The 24,066-nt window shown below is 51.3% G+C and overlaps 2 protein-coding genes across 6 annotated transcripts in view; one reads left to right on the top strand and one right to left on the bottom strand.

Annotated features, from left to right (window-relative positions):
* CDHR2 (cadherin related family member 2) overlaps nucleotides 1-974 on the top strand; it is a 44,092-nt gene extending 43,118 nt beyond the window's left edge. For 4 of the 5 annotated variants that reach the window (XM_053567080.1, XM_053567081.1, XM_053567078.1 and 1 more), the window contains one exon: nucleotides 750-974. In XM_053567080.1, the coding sequence (XP_053423055.1) occupies nucleotides 750-890 (141 nt within the window). In that variant the 3' untranslated portion in view covers nucleotides 891-974. The remainder of the gene's footprint in view (nucleotides 1-749) is intronic. The other variant, XM_053567079.1, reaches the window with a different exon arrangement.
* Nucleotides 975-1,276: 302 nt separating this feature from the next.
* GPRIN1 (G protein regulated inducer of neurite outgrowth 1) lies at nucleotides 1,277-13,529 on the bottom strand. The gene is made up of 2 exons (XM_053567083.1): nucleotides 13,431-13,529; nucleotides 1,277-4,981 (listed from the first exon to the last, which is right to left on the bottom strand). Exon 2 carries the CDS (start codon nucleotides 4,936-4,938, stop codon nucleotides 1,978-1,980), a length of 2,961 nt encoding a protein of 986 aa, XP_053423058.1. The 5' UTR covers nucleotides 4,939-4,981; nucleotides 13,431-13,529; the 3' UTR covers nucleotides 1,277-1,977.
* Nucleotides 13,530-24,066: the final 10,537 nt, after the last annotated feature.

The following is a 24,066-nucleotide window of genomic DNA, read 5'->3' on the forward strand; positions in this document are numbered from 1 at the left end:
GTTGGGTGGTGATGGCCCTGCATTTGTCTCTGCAGCAGAGTAGTGAGCCTGGAGGATCAGGAGGGTGTATGTGTGAGCGGGTGTGTGTGACTGCAGCATGTCACATGGGGAGGAGGAAAAGGCAAGGCAGGTCAGACAGTGAGCATATGCCATGATGAACTGCAGGTGGGACCTGCCTGCAATGTGGCATCCCTCTGAGGGTAGTAGAAAGAGAACACAAATTCAGCCAAGAGCAGTATCACACCACGGTCATGCTATAGAGCCAGCAATACCAGCGGTCTACTCCTTCCTGGCCAGGAGAGCTCTCTGAGTGTTTCCACATCTATAGAACAGGGAACATGACCTCTCCCGCAGAGTTTTTGTGAGCAGTTGAAGTGACGGATGGACCTCCTCTTAACATGGTGCCTGCTGTGGGGTGCAGATGGCAGGACCTGTGCTGGGCTAGCTCCTTGGCACAGGACACAGGGCCTGGTATTATTCAGGACTGGGCAAGACACCAAGATGCTGTTGTACACTGGGTGGGGCAAAGGCCAATGACACCCCCTCAGGCCTACCCCTTCATCTGATCTGCACTATGACCAGTCAGGGCCACTTCTGGGACACAGCCAGGAGCTGAGGCCCAGGGAGGAGCAAGGTGGGACCCAAGCCAAAGAGCCATCTGGTGATGGGTGTGAAGGCCCACCTGTGCCCCTAGGGCCTGGGGAGTTGGCCAGGTTTTGCCCTTTCACACCTCCTTCTCCTCTCCCTAGCAGGAGCTGCAGCAGAGTCAGCAGGGGCCGGCTCCAGAGCCCCTGAGGGTGGTCCTGTCGAGAAGGCAGGCAGTTGCAGGGACACAGCAGCAGCAGGAGCTGTCCTTCACCAATGACAGCCTGGACACCACAGACCTGTGAGGGGGGCCCCACTCTCCCAGGCCTCCTCGAAGAGGCCCCATGATTCCCTAACTGGAGATAATAATATATATCCTATTGCTTTGCCTCCTTTTGCTTTTGGCCAATCACAGCAGACAGGGACTGGGGAAAGATTTTATTATCAATGTATACTGTGACAGTTTGTAGCCAAAAACTGTGGCTGCAAGGGCAGGAACAGGGGCACTGAGTATTCATAAGGGACTCGTGGGGTGCACAGCACAGGAGAGACAAGGGGCTAGAAAGGGTGTCTTTAAGGACAACTGTGGTTGTAGAATGAGCTGTCTTGTCCCTAATACTCAAGACCAGCTGTCACCCAGGTTGCCAGGGTGAGGCCAGCTGTGATATCCAGACTTTCTGTGACTCTCCCTCTCAGCTGAAGCTGCCTTTGGCCTCTCTGAGAATTATGAACCAGTGCCCCAGAGGGACGGGGATGGGCTGGGGGATTGGGCCAGGTAGGTGGGAAAAAGGAGTTGGGGAATGACCACCAAAAGCATGCAAGAGATGCCCCAGCCATGGGGCCAGACACTGTGTGAAGACACACACACACTCGCTCGTACCCCCATGTTGTCCAGGGCCTCACATGCACAGCCTTGTACACTCGGGGGCTCACACCGATCCTTACCAACTTGGAGCATTACCACTCAGATGTGCATGCAGTCTTTCCAGTTTGGGGATCTGGCCTCACTGGAGACCTCAACACACCAGTCTGGACATCTCAAGAGCCTCACATCTCCTCAGCTCACAGGGAGTGGGGATGGGGGTACCGAACAGGTCCTTGTGGTCACCCAGTGTGACGGGGAGTGAATAGAGCTGAGGGCTGTGAGGGGGCAACGGGGTGTCGGGGTTGTCCAGGTCCGTGGGCTCATGGCCACAAAGGAGCTTGGTAGAGGGGTTCATCTGTGTGTATGGGAGGGGAGGGGTCAGAAAAATGGGAATGAGAAGGCCCTAGCCTAGAGGCTGCTCACCCCTCAGTGGCCTGTGGCACGCAGAGGGGACCCCTTCTAGGGGCCTAGGATCAGGAAGGGAGCCTGAGAAGGTTAGAAACCCGGGCGTACAAAAGGCGGCAGGTTCACTCAGCTGTGGGTCCTGCTCTGGAGCAGCACCGCGGCCGGCGCACACTCTGCAGCAGTGCGCGGAATAGGCCAGGCGGGCGCTTCGCAGCGCCCTCAGGGGGTGCAGTGCGCACCGAGCCTGCACGGCCCGGGGCCGTTCGGGCGGCTGACGGTGGTGCGGGCGCCCCTTGGCGGCCGTGCTCCTCGATCTGTCGCTCCAGATGCTTCTGGATGGCCATGCCCAGCACCTCCACCTCCATAGAGGCGCCGTACACCTCCCACGTCATGCCCTTCTCGTCCCAGCTCACATCGCGTACGGGCTCGGCCACTTCTGGGGGTGCCACAGCAGCTGCCAGCGCTGAACCCGGCCGCACCCGCACTTCAGGGAAGGCGGGCGGCGCAGCAGGCGGCGCAGCGGCCTGTGGCGTCATGGGCCCGGTGGCCACGGAGCGCGTCTCGGCGGCGCCCAGCGACACCTGCAGGCCCGCGTCCCGGCGCGAGGGCGGCCTGAGCGCCGGGCTGGGCTCACCAGCCGCCGCCTGGAAACTGAAAGCCGGGCCACCCGCGCCGTCCTGCGGAGACATGGGGCTCACGGCCACTGAGACGCAGGCCTGAGCGCCCGCCTGAGTGCCCGCATCCTCGCGCGGCGGCGGCAGGGCGCTTGCTTCCCACGACGGCGCCTTGGTGAAATTGTCGCGAGTCCGCGGCCCGGGTAGGGGCGCCGCGGCCTCGGCGTGGGAGCTTCTCTCGGCCCCAGCAACTGCCAGGTCTTTCCGGCTGAGGGTGGAGGCTTCTGCGCTGGGCACCTGCCCTGGCTCTACACGGTCCTTGCTGCTCCCTGCACCCTCGGGAGACAGGGCTGAGCCGCAGGGTTTGCCGTCTGACTGCCTGGAGGAGGGGATGGATGTAGCCATAGTCGGAGACTTCGCTTTCCTGGAAGATGCGGAGTTGGCCTTCTCCATGGCCACAGGCTCTGCCTTCCCAGAGGCAATGCCTTCTGCTTTTTTTGAGGATCCAGGAGCCACCTTCTCTGAGGTCTGAGGCATCTCCTTTTGTGAAGACACAGCCTCCACTTTTGATGCTACCTCACGCTCATGCCCAGGGAGCTTTGTTTCTGCTTTGGCCCCACCCTTGGGCTCTGTTTTCCCCCAGGCCCTGGGATCTTTTGTGGAGTTCACAGGATTCTCCTTCTTTAGAGGCAGAGACTCCAGATTTCCCTCTGGGACAGCTTCTGCTTTTCCCAAGGACACCAGGACTGCTTTTCCTGGAGTTGTGGACACCAATTTACCTAAACACATGGAGGAGTCCACTTCTCCAAGGGGGACAGTGTCTGCCTTTCCCCTGCTCACAGAGTCCACCTTTCCTAAAGCTAGGGAATCAGCCTTCCCAGAGGCTGTGAAATCCATCTTTCCGGAGGCCACAGGACCTGCCTTCTCCGAGGACAATGGATCTCCTTCTCCCCCAGTCACTGCTTCGGCTTTCACTTCAGAGGGAAGACCTGCTGCCCCCAAGGACTTAGGATTTCCTGGACTTGTAGACCCAGGCTCTGTCTTTTCTAAAGAGTCAGGATTCACTTTTTCAGAAGATAATGTTTTTGTATTTGCCACAAACATGGGGTCCTCTTTTCCTGAGGATGCAGTTTCTGTCTTTCCCATAGACACATATTCTGCCCACCCAGGAGACAAGGGCTCTGGCTTTCCTGAGGACATGGGATCCACCTTTCCCGAATGAAATGGATCCACCTTGCCTGAAGACAGGGGATGCACATTTTTCCAAGATGTGGGATCTGTCTGTCCTGAAGACATGGGATCTGCATATCCAGCAGACATAGTTTTTGTCATTCTCTCAGACACTGCATCCCCCTCTCCTGAGAAGGCCGGGTCTGTCATTCCTGGGAACTGAGGGTGCTCTTTTGTGGAGGACATGGTTTCTACACTTCCAATAGATGCAGGTCCTGCCATCTCCACGCGTGTAGGTTCCACCCTTTCTGAGGACCCAGAAGCTGCTGTTCCAAAGGACACAGGCTCAATATAGTCCGATGACCCTGAAGTCAGCTTTCCCAGGAGGCCAGGATCTGCCTTTGCTGTGGATGCCGAATCTGTGCTTTCCAAGGACATAGGATCTACCTTCCCTGGAAGCTCAGGATTTCTCTTTCCCAAGGACACAAGATCTTTTCCTGCAGATGCAGGACCCATCTTTTCTGAGGACACAGGGTGTTCTTTTCCAGAATACGTGGGTTCCTCCTTTCTTGGGAACACAGAAGCCACTTTGCCTGAGGATACAGGATCCTCCATTCTTGGGGGTACGGTGTCCACCCTGCTGGAGCACACAGGATCTATTTTTCCCAAAGATTCAAGATCTTCCTTTCTTAGGGTCATGGGATCAATCTTCCTGGGAGCCAAAGGGTCCCCCTTTCCCAAGATTATAGGCTCTGTCTTTCCTATAAACATAGGCTCTGCTTCCCTTGAGGACCCTGTATCTTCCTTTCCAAGGGAAGTGGACTCTGCCTGCGTTGAATCCATCTTGTCCAGGGACATAGAATTTCTGACTTCTGAGGACATAGGATGAGTTTTTACTGAGGATGCAGGCCCTGGCTTCCCAGACAAGGTGGTTTCTAATGTTCCTGAGATCAAAGCTCCATGTGTCCCAAATGTCTCCTTGGAGGCTGCCTCTTGGGGAGGGATACAGGTTGCAGAGGGGCAGGCCAAGCCCCCACCAGGGCCCTCAAAGCAGGAGGCCCCTTCCCCAGCACCACTGGGGCTTCTATATCTAGAGTCCATGCCTGGGCTTTGGTCAGGGGTGTGCCTGGGGGGTGCAGGGGTGGTCTTTTGCTGGGAAGGGCGACAATCCTTCATGGCCAGGTCCCCATCCCCCAGGCTCCCATCCTGTGGGCAGCAGAGGTCTATGGGCTGGGGTTCTGGGGCACTGGAGTCCTGCTGAAGCAGTTGGAGCCAGGCTGGGTCTTCAGCACTGCACATCTGTCCTCATTATCATGCTGGAGCCCAAGGCTGCTATCTGGTTCTGAAACAGAGAGAGCAGACTCAGACTTAGGGAGACTCCATCCAGGCCTCCTCCTCCTCCTACACCTCCTAGCAGCCAAGCCTACCTGCTGGGTGCTCTGCCCCTTTCTGGTCCCATCCTGTTCAGAGGGCCCGGGCTGAAAACAATGTAACCATGTCACTCACCTGCTTCATTGCTTTCAGTGGCCCTTCTTAAAATTATAAAGACTTCTTAAAATGCTATTCAAAGCCCTTTACAACTTGGCCACAGCATAACTTTAACTTTACTACCATCAGCCTCCCTTTGGAACCCTATCCTATGCAGTATACTGTCTAGAAGTTGCGCTTATGTCCTCTAAGCCAGGGCCCACAAACTCTGATGCCACAGAGGCCAGGTGGGTCATTTAATCTATCAGCCCAGCGCTGCCCTAGAGAAATACCACCTGGCAGTACCAGCTCTTCTAGGTTCTTAAGAGAATTAGAAAATCCAGGCTTTAATGTAAAATATGCTGATTAATTCAAGACTTTATAAAAACCCAAAACACTACATGGGCCAAATAAAACATGTCTATGGATCACCAGTTTGTGTCTGTGTAGGCCCAGGGAGCTGTGAATGGTTATGGTCAAGGAAGGGACATAGATGTGTGTGTGTTCAAGGATTCCTCTGGGATGGTGTGGAGGCTGGACTGAAGGAGGAGAGAGATTGGCCAAGACCTATAAGGAGGCTGATAAATCATTCATTTAATCCTTCATTCATTCACCTAGCTGCTTCTCTGTAACAGGCCCTGAGTAGTTGCAATAGTCTAGACAAGAGATGGCACAGCAGGTCCTGGGAATGGAAGTTAAAGGCAGAAATGAGACATCCAAAGGAAAACTGACATGTGCCAACTGGCTGTAGTGGTCACAGGAGGGGCAGCCCAGAGGGTACTGACTAGGGTGTAGACTGCTGGGCAATGGTGTAGGCAGGAGATCTGGGGAAGAGGATATTCTGTTTTGGACAAGCTGAGTTTGTGGTGCCTGGAGACATCTAGAAAGAGGGTCTGGCAGGCAGCTGGATCCATAAGCAACCCAGTTCCATTATATGCTCAGCAGCCAAAGTAAGCAGAGCTCCTGACTCCCTCCAAATCTGCTCCAGAATCATGTCCTTAGTGCTCAGGCCAAAATCCCTAGCATGATCTGTGACTCTCACACCTCACATTCCATCCATCAGCAAAACATAATGGATCTACCTGCCAAATAGATCCAAACTTTGGCCGCTACTCTGGGCTAAACCCCTGGCACTCCTCATCTACATTTTCTCTTTTTCCTTTACTGTATAGTTTATACTCAACTCAGAGGCCAGAGGGATCTTAGTAAAAACCAAGGCAGATCACATGAATGCCCTCTGCTCAGAACCAGGAAATGTCTCCCCTTCTCATGCAAAGTAGAAGTAAACTCCTCAACAGCAGCTCACAAGATCCTGCATTGTCCAGCCCATCACCTTATGGCCTTTCTCTTACTCCTCTCCCTCTTCATTACACTGGCTGCCTTGATGATTTGTGAACACCCCCTGCCTCAGGGCCTTTGCACTGGCTGTTTTCCTCTCCCCAGAAAGCTTCCTCTCCAGATATCTGTATGGTCAGCTCCCAGAAGCTTTCCCTGACCCACCCTGTATAAGACAGCCTCCTCCCCAACCACTCACCTTTTCTGGCCCAGTTTTTCTCCATAGTACCTGTCACCATCTGACATATCATATATATTTATTGTTTATGATATGTCACTCATTAGAATGCCAGCTCCAGGAGAGTGGGGACAAGAACAATGACTGGTATACATGCAGTAAGCAGAGAAGATCCTGATAAACATTTGTTACATGAATGACTGAATGATCCTTTTTTTTTTTTTTTTGAGAGTCTAGCCTGGGTTAGAGTGCCATAGCATCAGCCTAACTCACAGCAACCTCAAACTCCTGGGCTCAAGTGATCCTCCTGCCTCAGCTTCCCAAGTAGATAAGATTATAGGTGCCACTACCACACCTAGCTAATTTTTCTATTTTTAATAGAGAGGAGGTCTTGCTCCTCCTCAAGCAGATCTCAAACTCCTGACTTCAAATGATCCTCCTTTCCAAATCTGTGCAATGGGAGAGGAGATATATTTAGAACATCTAGCCTAGCCCTGGGTTTAAGATCTCAACATCCCAGAGTGCTAGGATTACAGGTGTGAGCCACTGTGACTGGCTTGGAATGATTATTCTAAGATATAGATCCAACTGTGCTACTCCTGGGCTCCTCATTCTTACAGGAACTCTAAACTGGTTGTAATCTTTTTTGAAGGCCATTTATCATTTTCTATCAAAGTTTACAATGCAAACAGCATTTGAGCCAGCAAACCCACCTCAGGGATGGTCCTGGAGACAGACTGACGGTACAGCAGGATATACAAGGGCATAGCTGGGTGAGAAGAGAACTAGAAGGCAGGTTCTGTGAAATGTGGGATGACCACATGGAACACCACACAACCACCAGGATGTGTGGAGTGATGAGGAAAAGCCAGGAGACAGCATGGCTACAAGGATGCCTTGCATATAGCCAAGGAAAAGTCACACACACACACACACACATGGATTTGTTGATAAAGAGACAATTTTTGGAGGGAATCCCTTGACACCTTTAGCAGTGATTGCCTCTTGGAAATAAGACGAGATCTGAAAGTGGGAGAGACTTTTCTTTGTATGCCCCTTGTGATGCATGAATTTTGGTTATGTGTGTATACGGTACTTTTTTTAAGAATGGGGACAAAAAACCTTGAAAACTTTTATGACTCCCTATTACCTTTTAGGGTCAAGTCTAGCTCTTTTATGTGCTTCTAATCCTCTATGAATGTATTTCCCTGCTGGAATTTATCTGTCATTACCCACTCCCACCCCCAAAGCACGTATACACACACGCACAAGCACAACCTCTTTGGGGTCATCCATGGCTTCATATTTTCTGTCACAGCCTCTATATACCCTCTGCTGGAGGAATCTTTCCCTCCCTACTTGCCTGCCTATCTCTTATTCCACCTTCAGGTCTCAGCATAAGCATCTTCTCCTCTAGTGAGCCTTCTCTGCCCACCAGGGTTCTTATGGCCTCCTATTCTTTACCTAACCAGACTTATGTCACTCTGCATGTCACTGTTCACACCTCTGGGTCCCTAATGAGGCCTCAGGTCCCTGGATAGGGACTCAGTTGACACTACTCACTACTGGGACCCCCTTTTTTAAGATTATGGGACTTGGAGGGTGAAAGCCATCACTAAGATGGGGACACAGGAAGAGGAACAGCTCTGCAAAGGATCACAGGCCACTGGTGAGGAAACTGAACTGGAGTGCCCATAGGATTTACACCTGCATATCCAGGGGCAGGTAGGAGACAGGTCGGGAGCACAGGAGAGGTCTGGATGGAAGTCTTTGGATTTGGTTTTCATCAGTATAAATGGGAGGTGTTGGCCGGTTGCCAGACTGCAGGAGTTGAGTGGGCATCAGATTTGCATGGTATAGATTGGGTCCGGCTTCATTTTTTGCCTTTAAATAAACATTTTTTTATCCCATAAGGAAAACAGTAGAGCAAGAGAGGTAACTGAAGACTCCTGACACCTAAGCCAGACTTGGTGGCTCACATCTGTGTGGCTACTCAGGAGGCTGATGCAGGAGGATCACCTGAGGCCGGGAGTTCAGGACCAGCCTTGCCAACACAGCAAGACCTCGTCTCTAAAAGAAAATAAGAACAATTAGCCAGATGTGGTGGTGAGCACCTGTATTCTCAGCTACTCCAGATTTGAAGTGGGAAGATCATTTGAAGCTGCAGTAAGCTATGATCACGTCACTGCATTCCAGCCTGGGTGACAGAGGCTCCTGGACATCCTAGAGTGAGGGAGACCATAGGGAATGGTGGGGGCTGTGGCAAACTGGAGGACACTGGCCCCTTCTAAAGGGGCATAATTGTGGCCAGTTAGGGATTCATCCATTAACTCAACATTTACTGAACATACAGGCAATGTTCCAGGCACTATTCTTAGGACAGGGGATAGAGCAGTGGATAAGGGATGCAGGTCCCTGCCTTCTAGATGCAAAAAGACAATAAACAAAAAGCAAATAAATGATATAATTTCAAATAATAAATGCTATGAAGATAAAGGAGTGGGCAGCTGGTTTAGACACTGGCCAAGAAAGGCCCCTCTGAGGATGTCATCATTTAAGTTAGCTGTAAAAGGCCTGAGTAGCTGGAATGCAGTTGCAAGAGTGGGGAGAGGAGGCGGGAAAAGGGGAGAAGGATGCAGGGACAGTTTATCCTAAGGGTACTAGAAAACTCCTGGAAGTGTTTTGAGCAGGAAAGTGAACACGGCCCCTGCATAGCCTGGTCTCCTAATTTTTGAACAGAGTCATGAATCAGGACATCTGTATTTTAAATATTGGCTTACTTTTTTTTTTTTCCAGCTTTTGGCCAAGGCTGGGTCTGAACCTGCCACCTCAGGCATATGGGACTGGCGCCCCACTCCTTTGAGCCACAGGCACCACCCAATATTGGCTTACTTTCAAAATATCACAGAGGGCAAACAAAAAGCTTTTGTGAGCCAACTTTGGCCCCTAGGTCACCTGCTTGCAACCTCTTCGATCCTTGGTCTACAGAAAAGTATGTTAGAAGCCGGAGTAACCTGCAAAGACAGGAAAGAGGAAGGGTCCAGGTTCCAGTAAGGGCCAAGATCTGCCCTTCACGCCTGCCTCAGTTTCCTCCTCTGGAAAGTAGGACTTAACATCTGCCTAGCGGCTATATAAGGAGTTTAGGCTGGAGTTAGAAAGAGTTAGCAAAGGTTACGAGAGGGGTTGTCTGGGTCCTTGTCACTCCTCACTTCAGTCCTCCTCAGCCCTGGGGGCCCCACACACCAAGTCCTCTCCCCTGGGTGAGGCCTAGGCAGAGTCAGGACAGCTGACTACTTAGCAGCTCTGAGACCTCCAGCAAGGCTGTTCTCCTCATTGTGGACCCTGAAGAACCCACCCCCTGCTCCCCAGGGCTATGGTGAAAATTAAAGAAAATGAGGGGTGTGCCTGGCTCTGTTCACTCTAGGGCAGGGCTGTGTACATGGAAGGCCTGTTTTTATCTACTCAGCCTGCCAGAGCCCAGCTGTGCTCCCAGGAGGGGGCAGGGGAGAGAAGGGCCTACAGCAGAGACACAAACTAGCCAAATCTGGCCCCCAAATATGCTGGTTTGACTCAGAGTGCTAAACAAATTTTAAAATCAGTTTTAGAAAGAATTAACTGATCAACATTTAAAAATTTGAAGATTTCATATGAGAGTCAGATTGCCAGCTAAATACTAAAACTAAAATTTGGCAATCTGAGTATGCTTCTGCGTGGCAACAGTCAGCTGGAACGGAGCAGGGCCTGCCTCCTAAGCTGGGGGTGTCCTCTCCAATTAGCCACAATCTCCATTCTTCCCTATGGCTAGCTGACTGTTGTTGTCCATCACTGAATTTATGCCATCACTTTTCTTACAGCCAGCACCTCATGTATGTTACCTTCACACTGGGCACAAACAGGTGAATATGGCTTGACTGATGCAGAAGGCCTACAACCATCTGAGTTTTGATCCTTGACTAGACAGACACCAAGAAAGGCAGGGATGACCACGTACAAGTCAAGCCCTTACTGTGTATAGATCCCATCTGCCTTACAGGTAGGTGTTGTATTCTCATTTTCTAGAAGGAGGAAACTGAGGTTTTGAGAGGATAAGCATGGCGCAGCTGGTAACATGCCCCTTCCTTTTGAAAGTCTTCCTGGAAGAGGCCAGCTTCTCATTCCCAGCTTGCTGTTCAAGAGCCTCGTCAGAGAGGCAGAATGATGTGTGGTCAAGCCTCAGTTTAGACATTAACTTGCTCCATGACTTTGGATGAGTTTTTCTACTCTGTGGGCCTCAGTTTCCTAATCTATGAAATGGGAGAGGAGATATATTTAGAATATCTAGACCAGCCCTGGGTTTAAGATCTGCCCCAAGACCTTTTACTCTTTACATTTCCACCAGGCCCTTCCTTGCTCTTCAGGAGGTCTCAATATCCTCTCCAAAGGTCCTCAAACTACGGCCTGCGGGCCTCATGAGGTGGTGTGATTGTATTTGTTCCTGTTTTGTTTTTTTACTTCAAAATAAGATATGTGCAGTGTGCATAGGAATTTGTTTGTAGTTTTTTTTTTTTTGGCCAGGGCTGGGTTTGAAACCGCCACCTCCGGCATATGGGACCGGCGCCCTACTCCTTGAGCCACAGGCGCCGCCCTATAGTTTTTTTTTTTTTTTAAACTATAGTCCGGCCCTCCAACGGTCTGAGGGACGGTGAACTGGCCCCCTGTTTAAAAAGTTTGAAGACCTCTGCGCCACTTCTCTAAGAGGCATCCCAGGCCTGGGGTCCCACATTCCCTCCCCTCCCACTCTCTTTTTGGAACTCATCTCCATCAACTGGGCCCAACACTCTCAGACTTGTTTTATCATCTACACCTAACAACAATCTCATGAGGAGGGCATTAACATCCCATTTCACAGATGATATCATTGAAGTCCGAGAAAAGACTTGACCAATGACACAAAGCTTGGGTGTAGGGAAGGCTATGGCTCAAAACCAGCTGTGTATGAGCTCAAAGCCTAGGTTCATCCTACTCATATCATCGAAGGCCTTAGACACTGACACTTAGCACTTAAACTTCTGCTCTTTGGGATCAGGCCAAGACTCTCCCGATCTGGTGAATCTCACAGGCAACAGTACTAGGGAGCATGCAGTAGAAGAAGCAAGAGTGTCCCCACATACATACACCCACCTACAAGAACATGCACACACCATAAGCAGATGAGCCTGCACACTTGGGCACAAACAGGTGAGTACGCCTTGACTGACGCAGAAGGTTGCAATGCCTTCCTGGGTATGTGGGTTAGCTCACCTGGAGTGCAAAGGAGCAGGCTGCTTGTGGATGACTGTATCAGTTTGGGCCCACCTGGGGCCAGGATCTGGCTCCTGTGTTCTTGCTAGAGGGTGTGCGTATGTACACCCTGTATATGCAGAATGGCTTGTGTGTTTGTGCCTTGTGGGGGTGGCTTGGACCTGTATGTACACACATGTGTAGCCACATGGCCTCACAGTCTCATGGCTTGCGAGTGTGCACAGGTGCCTGTGTCCTGCTCCTGGGTAGAGCAGCCCCTGGGAATGCCCATTCAGGATGCAGACACCTCACCAGCCCATTCCTTTCCATCTCAGATTTCTTTCCAGAGTGGACCCACCCTTACACGCCCAATCAGGTCCAGGGCTGCCAGGCACCTGCAGACACCTCCCTCATAGTGACAAGATCAACAAAGGTTTGTGCAGCTTTAGTGGGCATGTGTACCTGTGTGTCTCAGAATCCTAGTCTGCTGCCCCTTGTCACCTCTCCTAGTGCCATCAGAGCAGCAAAGTCTCCTGCCTGGGGCAGTAGGGGGAGAAGGATTCTAGCAAAAGGTGATAGCCAGACCTTCCAGACACAGCTCCCAGATCATCCATCCATCCATCCACAGAAGGGCAAGAATGGACATGGACATTCAAGGATGTGCAAACATGGGCTAGTGTGGTTGGGAGTGGGCAGCACGCTGAGAGAGTGTGTGTAACAGAGTGTGTGCCCAAGTGTGACAGCTACTCTTGGGTCTAGAGTACAAGAAGGACACCTCTCGTGGACAGTGGCTATTAACAGACGCAAGCAAGCCAGAGCAGGGCGGGAGTGTGTTGCAATCAGGGAATACTGTTGAGTTGATTACTCTGTGATCCTTGATGGCTAGTGTGGGTGCGTGGCTGTGACTGCTGTGTACACAAGGTTCCCACTCGTGTACCGAGTGGGTGCACAGTGGCCTTGTCTATCAGTCTGATGGAATGACCAACAGCCATTGTGTGTGTGTGTGTGTGTGTGTAGACCTGTGGCCTCGCCCAGGGAAATGAGGCACTGTGCTTAAACGGTGTGTGATCGCGTTCCAGAGCGAGTGCTACACTGGGTGTGTGATGGTGAGTGTGTTCAGTAGTGTGAGTGGAGCCACTGGAGCGCTGAGATCGCCCCAGGGAGGAGATGAATCAACGCGGGAGGACGCCCTCCCCCAACCCCCGTGGCGGGAAGAACCCCCTCCCGCACGGCCATGCTGAACAAAGCCATAGGCGGTGGCGAGGCCGAGAGCAGAGCAGGTTCCACACAGAGGGCGGTCTGGCCCACAGGGCCCCTCAGGTGTGCTGTTGGGCGCTGTGAGACCCGCCCCCACCCGCGCCAGCCAAGAGCCTGGAAATCGACACCCGCCTCCCCCAGCCGCGCGCACACACACACCCAGACGCACGCCGCGCGCCGTGTCCCATTCCTGCCGCCGAGGGGCTTCGAGGACCCTGGACAGAGACCGCCGGGAGCAGACCGGGGGGATTGCCGCTTCCCGCCGGGAGGGGACAGGTGTGGGCGCGGCTCTTACCCAGCAGTGTCGCGGCTCTGGTTCCTCGGCGTGCTGTGCTCTGGCTCCCGCCGCCGCCACCACCGCCACCGCCGCCACCCTAGCGGCCTCGGCTGCCTCCGGCCGGGCTGGCGGGCGGACCCGCAGACTCCGCGCCGCCGTCGCCCGCGCCGGCTCCGCGCTCCCGCCCCGCGCCCCGCCCCGGGCATGCGCGCTGGCCCACTGGCGGCGTCGGCATTCGGGAGGGGGCGGTGCCCGCACGGAAAGCTGGGCCCCAGGTAGGGAGAACGCCCCTTGGCTGCCGCCCCTCGCCGAGGCCCCGGGCTCCTGGGTTTCCCGCCCTCCTCGGCCGGGTTCTCATTTCACAGACCGGGAAACTGAGGCGCAAAGTGGCAGCCCCTTTGCTGCTCATCTATCGAGGGCTCGTGGCGCCACGTCTCCGATCTTACTCAACCCAGCCCAGCGAATGCCCTCTCCTTGTTTTACTAAAGAGGGACTTGGGACTCAGAGAGGCCTTGGGATGGGGCATCAGGTCGGCGCGATCTTTGAGCTCCTCCTGCGAGGAAATTTCCCGCTTCCTCCTCGGCCGCACTTCCGGCCTTCTCCCAGCCACCAGTCTGCCCCGCCCCCGGCCCTTTGTCTAGTGCAGTGGTTCTCAACCTTCCCTAATGCCGCGGCCCTTTAATACAGTCGCGACCCACGGGTTGAGAACCGCTGCTAGTGGCTGCCCACGCTCCAGCGAGTGGCAGGGATGCCAGCAGTGGTGGTGCCAAAGAGGAGCCTTCCATTCCTCGGCTGCTGGTCTGCCCAACCAGGGGGTCCCCCGCCCTCTGGTCTGTGTAAACTCCATTTTCCTCCCTCTGGGAACGCTGGAGCATTTCACTTCTCTGAGACTCAGTTTCCTGATCTGTAAAATGGTATTAACGGTAATCACCTCATAGATATCTCAGAAGGATAACGGAGGCTGAAGGAAGTGTTCAGGGGCTTCCAGTTAAATCTGAATTGCCAAAGACATGAGGAGGACTTGCTGCCCACTCTCTCCACACTTCTTAGCAGAAAAGTAGTCCTCTCTTCTTCGGGTTTCCAGAGAATAGCAGTAATTCTGTAATTGTCCTAGAGGTGACAAACCCTCTCGCGCTTATTCTATGAAACCGGTTACTAAAAATAGTAACGACTAATGTTAATAAAACTCTTATCTGGGGACAGACACTGTGCTAAGATTTTCTTTAGAGGTTTTATTTAATTTCAATTCCAATCACTTCGGAGCAAGTTAATGTTAATGTATTACATTGCTATTTTCCAATAAGGAAACATGCAGATAGTTGTTTGTGGTGACACAGCTAGTTAGTAGTGGAGCTGGGATTATAACCTATGCAGTCTAACTCTTAAAACCTCACATTTAACTCTTATATTGTATTCACCGTGATATATATATATCTATATGGAAAAAAATCTATATGGGAAATGAAGAAACCTATGAGACCAACGTCTATCATCTAGCATCACAGAGAAGGAGAAAACCTCAGTGTGTGGGACCAATTTCAGCACCAAGGACAGCACAACACCAGGGCTGCTTCCTAACATTTCTGGTTCTGAAAATCGCTCATTGCCCACAAGAGCATTTCGTTTCGGAATTTACAATCCCTATTCCACTTTCTTTTCTCCTTCTCCTTCTAGACATAGTCTCACTTTATCACCTTTGGTAGAGTGCCGTATTGTCACACAGGTCACAGCAACCTCCAACTCCTGGGCTTAGGCGATTCTCTTGCCTCAGCCTCCCCAGTAGCCGAGACTGCAGGCGCCCACCACAACGCCCGGCTATACTTTTTTGTTGCAGTTTGGCTGGGGCCGGGTTCGAACCCGCCACCCTCGGTATATGGGGCCGGTGCCCTACCCACCGAGCCACAGGCACTGCCCTCCACTTTCTTCTTTTAATTTCATTTTCCCTACAGCCCTTCAAGGTAAACATTATTGGCACCATGGTACAGAAGAAGAAATCAAGGCTGGGTAGTTTCCCATGGGTGAAAACCAACTGGCGATTTTAAAAATTTCCCCTGGGGCAGGACAAGGGCAGACAGGAGTAGGGACAAGGCATGAGTAGGAAGGCTGAGGTAGTTGGTCAGGCAAGGGCTGATGTTGCCTGAACCATGGCAGTGTTTGTTCAGAAGGAGAGGAGGGTAAAATTGGAAACCTCTCTGAGGTAAAATCAATAGCCTTTGGACAAGGAATGGAAGTAGGCACGAGGGAGAGAGGATTCTGCTGCTTCTCTGAGGTTCTGCCTTGAAGGAGCTAGGTGGTTGGAGGATAGGCAGTTGATGACCCCAGGGAAAAGGAAGGGTTCATGGTATAGCCATGCTGAGACATTCAAGTCCACAGGTAAGCTCCAGAGTGGCCAAGGCTGGGGACAGACTAGGCAAGGCTCAAATAAGAGCTGGTGATGGAAGGTGTGAGAGGAGTATTGCCAGGAAGATAGGATACACTACAGAGGGAGCCATGAGGGTCTGAGGAATACCAATATTAAGGGCATGGCCAGGAAAACAAGGCTGCAGAGAAGAATGGGAAGCGGTGGTCTGAGAAGCCAGAAGAAAGCTAGGAGAGTGTGACATCTCAGAAGCCAAGGGGAGAGAATGTTCCAGAAGGAGGGCAGTATCAATCACATTGGGAAGGCAAGGTATGGCCCAAAAGGTGTCTGCTGGACTTGAAAAGTAGGCAATTGGAAACTTGATGAGAGCACAGGCAGTGGAGGCAGACATGGTAGTGCAGGGTGATGAGAAAATAGGAATGGGGAAGTGGAGTTGACAAGTGGACAACTGCCTCAAAAAGTCTGGGCTTTGAGAGAGAAAAGTTAAGAAGGGGGAGACTTGAAGGTGTTTAAATGTTGATGGGAGGGACCCTGTACAAACAGAAAAGAGAAGATGCCAGCAAGACAGAGCAGGAGAGCTGGGCCTTGAGGCTCAGGAGAGGAGGATCCAGAGCCCCAGGGAAGCTCACAGACACGGAGGCATGTGGCTTATTTGTGAGGTACAAGGACACCAGCAGGGGAGTAGGAAGGTGGCCCAGGAAGGGAAGGGAGCTAGTACAAGGTCATCTACCACAGTGGGTGAGTGAAGCTTAATTCTCCGGAGAAGCCTTGGGAAACTGGGTAAATACACATCTCAGAATTCTCCTGGCTGAGGGCCAGGGAGCTGGGATATTTGTTTATTTATTTATTGGAGACAGAGTCACACTATGTCGCCCTTGGTAGAGTGCTATGGCGTCACAGCTCACAGCAACCTCAAACTCTTGGGCTCAAGCAATTCTCTTGCCTCAGTCTCCCAAGTAGCTGGAATGACAGGCATCTGCCACAACGCCCAGCTATTTTTTGTTGCAGTTGTCATTGTTGATTAGCTGGCCTGGGCCAGGTTTGAACCCTCCAACTTCAGTGTATGTGGCTGGTGCTCTAACCACTGTGCTACAGGCGCCAAGCCAAAGCTGGGATATTTATATCCCAACACCTGGCAGACAATAGTTAAGGGCTATCCCTGGGGTATGTTGCATGAGGCTATGTGTTAATTATCAGACACTTCTGGCCCATAATGCATGTGGGTGCAGTTGGTCCCAGCAGCCTGAGAGCATCTGTTTGACCAAGATGCAGGTACTGGGTGTTGGGAGTTCTGCTGTGGGCACAGAAATGGTATGGGCACCTGCGGGGATATGGTCGGAACTCCAGCAGTGTCTGCTATGTGGGCACAGTTGGGGGTCTCTTTTCATCTGTGTCCTCTGCCATACTTTGGGATGACTCTTATTCCATGGGGTCTTCTTGATAAAATTTTTTTTAAAAATAAGGATCTCTTGTGGGAATAAGGAAGGGGAATGGGTGTGCTCCTACCTAATGGGCACAATGTTAGGGTGTATGGCACACCTCTTGGGAGTGAGAGACAATTATAAGAGGGACTTTACCTAACAAATGCATTTCTTTGTGCCCTCAAATTAACTTGAAATTTAAAAAAAAGGCTGGGTGCAAGTGGCTCACACCTGTAACCCTAGCACTCTGGGAGGCTGAGGCGGGCAGATCACTTGGGCTCAGGAGTTCAAGACCAGCCTGATGGGCGGCGCCTGTGGCTCAAGGAGTAGGGCGCCGGTCCCATATGCCGGAGGTGGCGGGTTCAAACACAGCCCCGGCCAAAAATCACACACACACAAAAAAAAAAGTTTTCAAGACCAGCCTGAGCAAAAGCAAGATTCCATCTCTACTAATAATAGAAAAACTAGCCAGATGTAGTGGTGCATGCCAAGTCCTAGCTACTTGGAAGGCTGAGGCGAGAGGATTGCTCAAGCCCAAGAGTTAGAGGTTGCTGGGAGCTATAGTGATGCCACAGTGCTCTACCCAGGGTGACAGCATTGAGACTCTATCTCAGATAATCATCATCATCATCATCATCATCATCTCTTGCTTGAGCTCAGGAGTTCGAGCAAAAGTGAGACCTCTGTCTCTACTAAAAATAAAAGAACTAGTGAGGTGTTGTGGTGGGTGCCTCTAGTCCCAGTTACTTGGGAGGCTGAGTTAAGAGGATTGCTTGGGCCCAGGAGTTTGAGTTTGCTGAGAGTGCCACAGCACTGTACCCAGGGTGACAGAATAAGTCTGTCTCAGAATAAAAGGGGGGAGGGGTAATCTCCAGATAACAAAGCAAAGCCCTTGCTAAAGTAGAGGAAGAGCTTAAAACAGGCACAGAGGCAGTCAGTGTGGGTTCAGTCCTGGCTTTGCCAGTTATTAGCTGTATGGCCTTGGTCAAGGTCTCTGCAAGCCTCAACTTCCTCATCTGTAATGCTTAGCTCTCAGAGCTCTAAGGGAGAGCTAAGTATTAAATGTAGGGAGAAAAACACTCCAAGTTCCTGACAAAAGTATAGGCCCTTGTAGTGGATAACATGGCATCCACTACAAGGGTCGAGAAAATCATCTGAGCACTGCACCCTTTTCTTACCATAGCACTTCTGTTTTCCTTGGAGGACCACCTTTCTACCTAAGCCCATATAATGGGGTGGGATGGATCCCACTTCCAGTTCTGAGGGTGAGCATTGTCCAAGGCCTGGCCAATCCCTGTCGGTGATTTGTTTGGGAGATGGGGGTGGAGCACAGAACTCAAACCAGGGCAGCTGGTTCTGAGTTTCTTGGAACTTTTCCAGTTGCTAAATTGGTGGTGCATTCATGGACCTGGAGTTGCTAGGGGTCATCTTGGTCCTCACGTAGAGAGAGTCTGTTTAGCTCCAGGTTGTGGCTTATCCTTGGGTTCAGGCTCACCCCGTGACAACCAAAATGTTCACTCACACCCATGTGATTGTGTGTGCATATCTCAGGTTGGTCTGCCACTGGGGAGCCACACACACTTGTATACACCAGAAGATAAACAAGTGCCTGCAGCTCCTTGGCTGGCATCCAGGCCGGGGGTGGAATAAACAATCCCAGTGACTTTCTGAAAAGCAAGCATGTGTGGCAACAGGCGCCATGGAGACAAGCAGACTGTACCAGAGCAGAGACAGCAGCCACCCCCCCAATGCCACCCCTGCACACACACGGATGTACACGCACACATACACAATGTATATCTTGTCCTCTCTCTCCCCTCTTCATGTCCATATCATATTCTCATCTCCCCCAATAACACACAGTCCCCTTTTCACACCTAGGCACACCCTCCTTTGTGGTTAGCAAACTGCCTCCGTTCCAGTTTTGTTTGAGGCTAACGGCTTTGAGACGTCTGAGATTCACCATACAGCAGCATCCACAGTTCCTGACCCTCTTTCCTGGACACCGGGTTTGTTCTAGGCCTAATTTCAGCAAATTATAGACCCCAAGGAAGGTGTGCGCTCTGTCTGTGAGGGTGGGAAAGTAACATATGGCAGGCAATGCCATATAAACTCAACTTTTCTATAAAGTTCCTGCGTCTGCTTCAAGGATACCCATACGACATACATTCACACACTTCTGGAAACACTTGCAGAGGCTTGCACAGACATACATCTGAATCCAGACACCCAGACACACACCCATCCTCATGGTGCAGGGTATAACCTAATGCACCCTAGATGCTGAGGAGGAGGATGGTAGGATGCATTTACTGACTGCCTAAGTGTTTTCTAGTCTTTCTTAATTATGCTATTTAATTCTTAAGGAAAATCATCTGAGGCAAGACTATAATAATTCCCATTTCATAGGTGAGGAAATTGGAGTTCAGGGAGGTTAAGTAACTTACCAGGGTCACACAACCAGAAAGTAACAATGCTGGGAGTCAAACTCCAACCATATCATTAGCCCTACACAGACATGTATGCAATACCCTTGATGTGCACATCCCTGCACACACACAACGTATGCAGGCACACACGCATGCACATAAACCCTGCCTTCTCAATCAGCCTAGATAACTGATGCTTATGTGGTTGCCTTCTGCACCTTGATCTCACATGCACCACTGAGGCCCTCACATTGCTGCCCTGATGTTCTTGAGAGTCGCTGGCTGGGCACATATGAACACAACCTGCTGCCCACACAGGCCCCTCCCTCCCTTGTTGCAAGCCCCTCACCCCTAGCAGCTGCAGGCCCTGGCTGGCTGGGGGCGGGCCCAGGATCTGGATGGGTGATTCAAGTTGAATCATGGCCCAGCTGCTTCTGGGCAGCCCCTTCCCCCATTCTGCCCAGAGAGCCTATTTAGAAGGCAGGGTTAGGCCTTGGGGAGGAATGGAGAATTAGCAGCAGATAGTAGGAAATGGAGCTCTTGAGAAGGAGGAATCAGGCCCAAGAAGGCCTCTGTGCTCCCCTCTGCTACTCCTCAACACTCCCTGGGTGCTCTCAGGCAACCCCCACCCACACTCCTCATTCTGCCTGGATCCAGGCTCCTTCTCTAATCCCAGGGCCCATGTTAGGCCCCTGCCTCTTGCCACTAACAACAATTTTTTTTTTTTTTAGACACAGGGTCTCAATCTGTTGTCCAGCCTGAAGTGCAGTGACACAATCATAGCTCACTGCAGCCTTGAACTGTGCTCAAGTGATCCTCTCACCTCAGCCTCTGAGTAGCTGGGACTACAGGCACACACCACCAAGCCTGGCTAATTTTGAAGTTGTTTTAGAGACAGGATCTCACTATGTTGCCCAGACTGGTCTTGAACTCCTGGCAACAGGTGATTCTCCTGTCTAGGCCTCCCAAAGTGCTGGGATTACAGGCATGAACCACACTTGGCTAACACTGTTAACTATTATAGTCGATCACTCAAAGTTTTATACTACTTAACAGTTTATAAAGCATTTTCTCATCTGCATTTCATTCTCCTTCTAGTCCTGTGGCATGGAAATTAGCATCCTTATTCTGGAGCTGAGGAAACTAAGGCTCTGAGCGGTTATGTGCACTGTCCAGTGTCACACAGTTGGTGAGATGACAGAGCCAGGAAGCAAGCTCAGGCCTCCTGGTCCAATCTGTGGAATTACTTAGACAAGCTGCAGGTTGGCACAGTAGGAACAAGGTGGGAGGCATATGGAGGTCAAGGTGGGGCCACAGTAAAGTGGCACGGTTAGGGGTATGGAGAGAGAATGGTAGGTTGTGTAGCAGAGGCATGGCAGAGACATGACTAGTGGCTTAGTGTGTGGCAGGATCATCACAAAATTTTTCTTTCCACTTCTGTAATTAATGGATTACAGAATGGATCAATTAATTATGGAATTATTTATGCCGTCAAGTCTTCTTTTCAGTACTTCAGGCCAATATCCCAAGGCTACCAAATCCAAAGCATGGAGATTCTGCTGAGAAGGCTTTGGTTGTGGGTCATTTCCTTCCTGAAGCCTCACTGTCATCGTCTGAAAAAATGGATCCAGGCCTTGAGCAGGGCAGGCTATTGAGAGGCACACTTCAAATCATGCTCATCATGCCCTTTAGAAGCCATGAAGGACTTCACCAAAAGCTCCACTTGTCATATTTTGTTTTCTCAAAGAGAAAGTGGGTGCTGGGCAGAAGGTGGGGGTGGGCTTCTGGGAGCCCAGGGGTGGTGATGAGGGAGGGTGCATGGGTGACAGCTCTCCTTTTCCCCCTGCCTGGGCTCAGCCTGGCCTTCACCCACCCTCAGCCCAGAGCTGGTTTCTAAGCAACGGGATGGATGCAGGGATGGTTCGAAGGGGAGAGAGCTATAAATAGGGAAGGGAGAAAACAAAAATAAAGTTCCAGAAAAGCTGTGGAGCTGCATTACTGGAGGGGTGAGGGAGAAGAATGGGTAGAAATGGGCAAATGGTGAGGACATAGGGACAGCCCCCAGACCTTCCTCAGGGGGACAGAGCAGTTTTCAGGTTAGGCACCCAGCAAGGGCCCTTAGGGAGCCACCAAGGGTGGAAAGGAATCTCTGTGTGCACAGCTAAGTGAGATGGGGGTGATGAGGAAAAAATCACTGCTTGTCAGAAGACCAGGGAAAGCTTCAAAAAGGGAAAGATTTCAACAGGCTGAGTTGAGAACAGCTGCCCAGATGGAGAAAAGAGTACAGGCAAAAGAAGGGAAAGTGTGGGTCAGGAGAGGTGGCCTGGTCAGGCTCAGCCTTGATGCCCACCCCAGAGTACAGGCAGGCTTCTCTACCATCCATAGCGTGCCCTCCCTCAGATCCTCCCCTGCCCACTCTACTCATTCAAGCTTCAGCCCCAGCCTCATTGCCTCAGACACAACCTGGCCACCCTATTTTAACATTACTCACCACCACCTCTGTCACAGTCTATCACATCACTCTGTTTTACGTTCATCATAAAATTCAAAATTATCTTGTCCCCTGTATTTATTGACCATTTTCTGATGGCTGTAAGGTGAGTTATTTCAGAGCAGTGACCTGCAGGGCTGTTCCCTGCAGCCCCTCACTTCTAAGAACAGAGCAGGTGTGCAAGGCTCACTGTTGGATGACTAAATGAACACATAACATGCATGGACAACATTCATGTACATTTGTGAACACAGATGCATATTCAGCATGCCTGCATGTCCATACCCCATATGTAAGTGTGCATACGCAGCTTAAACCCACATGCGCACACAATCTCGTTACTGGTCTCCATGACATTGCACAAGTGTCTGTAAACTCCTCACTGCTGCTTTCACATTTTCTTGTTGTCGACAGTTTTTGTTTGTCTCCCTTTAGAGACAGAGCAAGCCCCTTTTGGAAATTCCGAAGGAGTTAGGCTTTGTAGTTAGGCTTGGGGCTGAATGTGGCCTTTGCCACTTCCCAGCAGTGTGACCTAGGAAAAGTGACTGCCTCTATGGGGCCTTCATTCTCTTATCAGTAACTGAGGCTAATAACTGCCCTCATGGGAGTTCCAAGTAAAATTACTGGAGATAAATGTTGTATGCTTGGGATATACTAGGAGCTTGGGAAATGCTTTGGTTTTTGTCACAAGGGAACGGCTCATGAGCCGTGTGGGCCCACACACTTCCAGAGTCAGGGCTGCCATCTGACACAGGGCTGGCATCTTCTGCTGACATTTCTAGGCCAGTGCCTGGAATACATTTAAAGTGACCCTGGCAGATGAGAACACTGGTCTTGGAGCAGAACCATTCTCAGTAGGGCCAGGTGTGGAGCTTGGCATCCAGAAAGGAAGAATAAATCTCCCTACAGGCCAGATGATGAACCTGGTTTTGCCATTTAAAAGTGGAGATCAGGGGCAGCGCCTGTGGCTCAGTCAGTAAGGCACCAGCCCCATATACCGAGGGTGGAGGGTTCAAACCCGGCCCCGGCTGAATTGCAACCAAAAAAATAGCTGGGCATTGTGGCGGGCGCCTGTAGTCCCAGCTACTCAGGAGACTGAGGCTAGAGAATCACTTAAGCCCAGGAGTTGGAGGTTGCTGTGAGCTGTGTGATGCCAGGGCCATAAAGTGAGACTGTCTCTACAAAAAAAATAAATAAATAAAATAAAAAAAAAAGTGGAGATCAAGTGATGGTAGCTGGATAGAAGGTTGCAAACTCAGTTTTGGGGGGGCAGGCAGTTCATGAAAAAGAATGAAGTGGAAGGGTGTAATAAAAAAGGGAGGGAAAAGACCTTGGCCAACTGGAAAAGGTTTGCCTAACCCAAAGGTATTCAAATTTAAATTATTTCAAAACATGTGCTAGCAAATTAAATATATTTACAGGCCAAATTCAGCCTGAGGGCCATGAGTTTGCAATCCCTGCAGATTGTGAGTTGGAGCTCCTGGCATCCTCACGTAAGTGAGTCACAGAATCCAACCAAGTCCACCGGTTTGTTCTCCCTATGCACACGTCTGCCAGCTGCCTCCTACTTTGGGAAGTAAAGGCCTCTACATTGCAGGCCAAGGTGACCCGAGCCGAAAAGTCTCCAGTGGTGTTCAAGGACTTCCCAGGCTTGGCATCACCTCTTGCCCCCAACAACTCAGGTAAGGAGTTGGTGCTAACACTGGGGAGCTAACTAAATAGAGTAAGTTTCTTTCAGCTTTGGGGTTGGAGGGTGAGGCGGGGCTTCGGCACGGAATCTAGGAAGACCAAGGCATAGAAGCCCGCGGGGTCTCGCGCAGGCGAGGTTAGGGGCCTCTGCGGCAAAGCTAAGCGCCTCTCCCGCAGGCCGGGGGCGGGGCCACTACCGCAGCGCTGAGAGCCTCTGCGGCAAAAAAGCGGGGGCGCTGCAGGCGGGCGCTGGGGTCTACGCATT

This window comes from Nycticebus coucang, chromosome 17 (genome assembly GCF_027406575.1).
Source record: "Nycticebus coucang isolate mNycCou1 chromosome 17, mNycCou1.pri, whole genome shotgun sequence".
In the NCBI taxonomy this organism is placed as follows: Eukaryota; Metazoa; Chordata; class Mammalia; order Primates; family Lorisidae; genus Nycticebus; species Nycticebus coucang.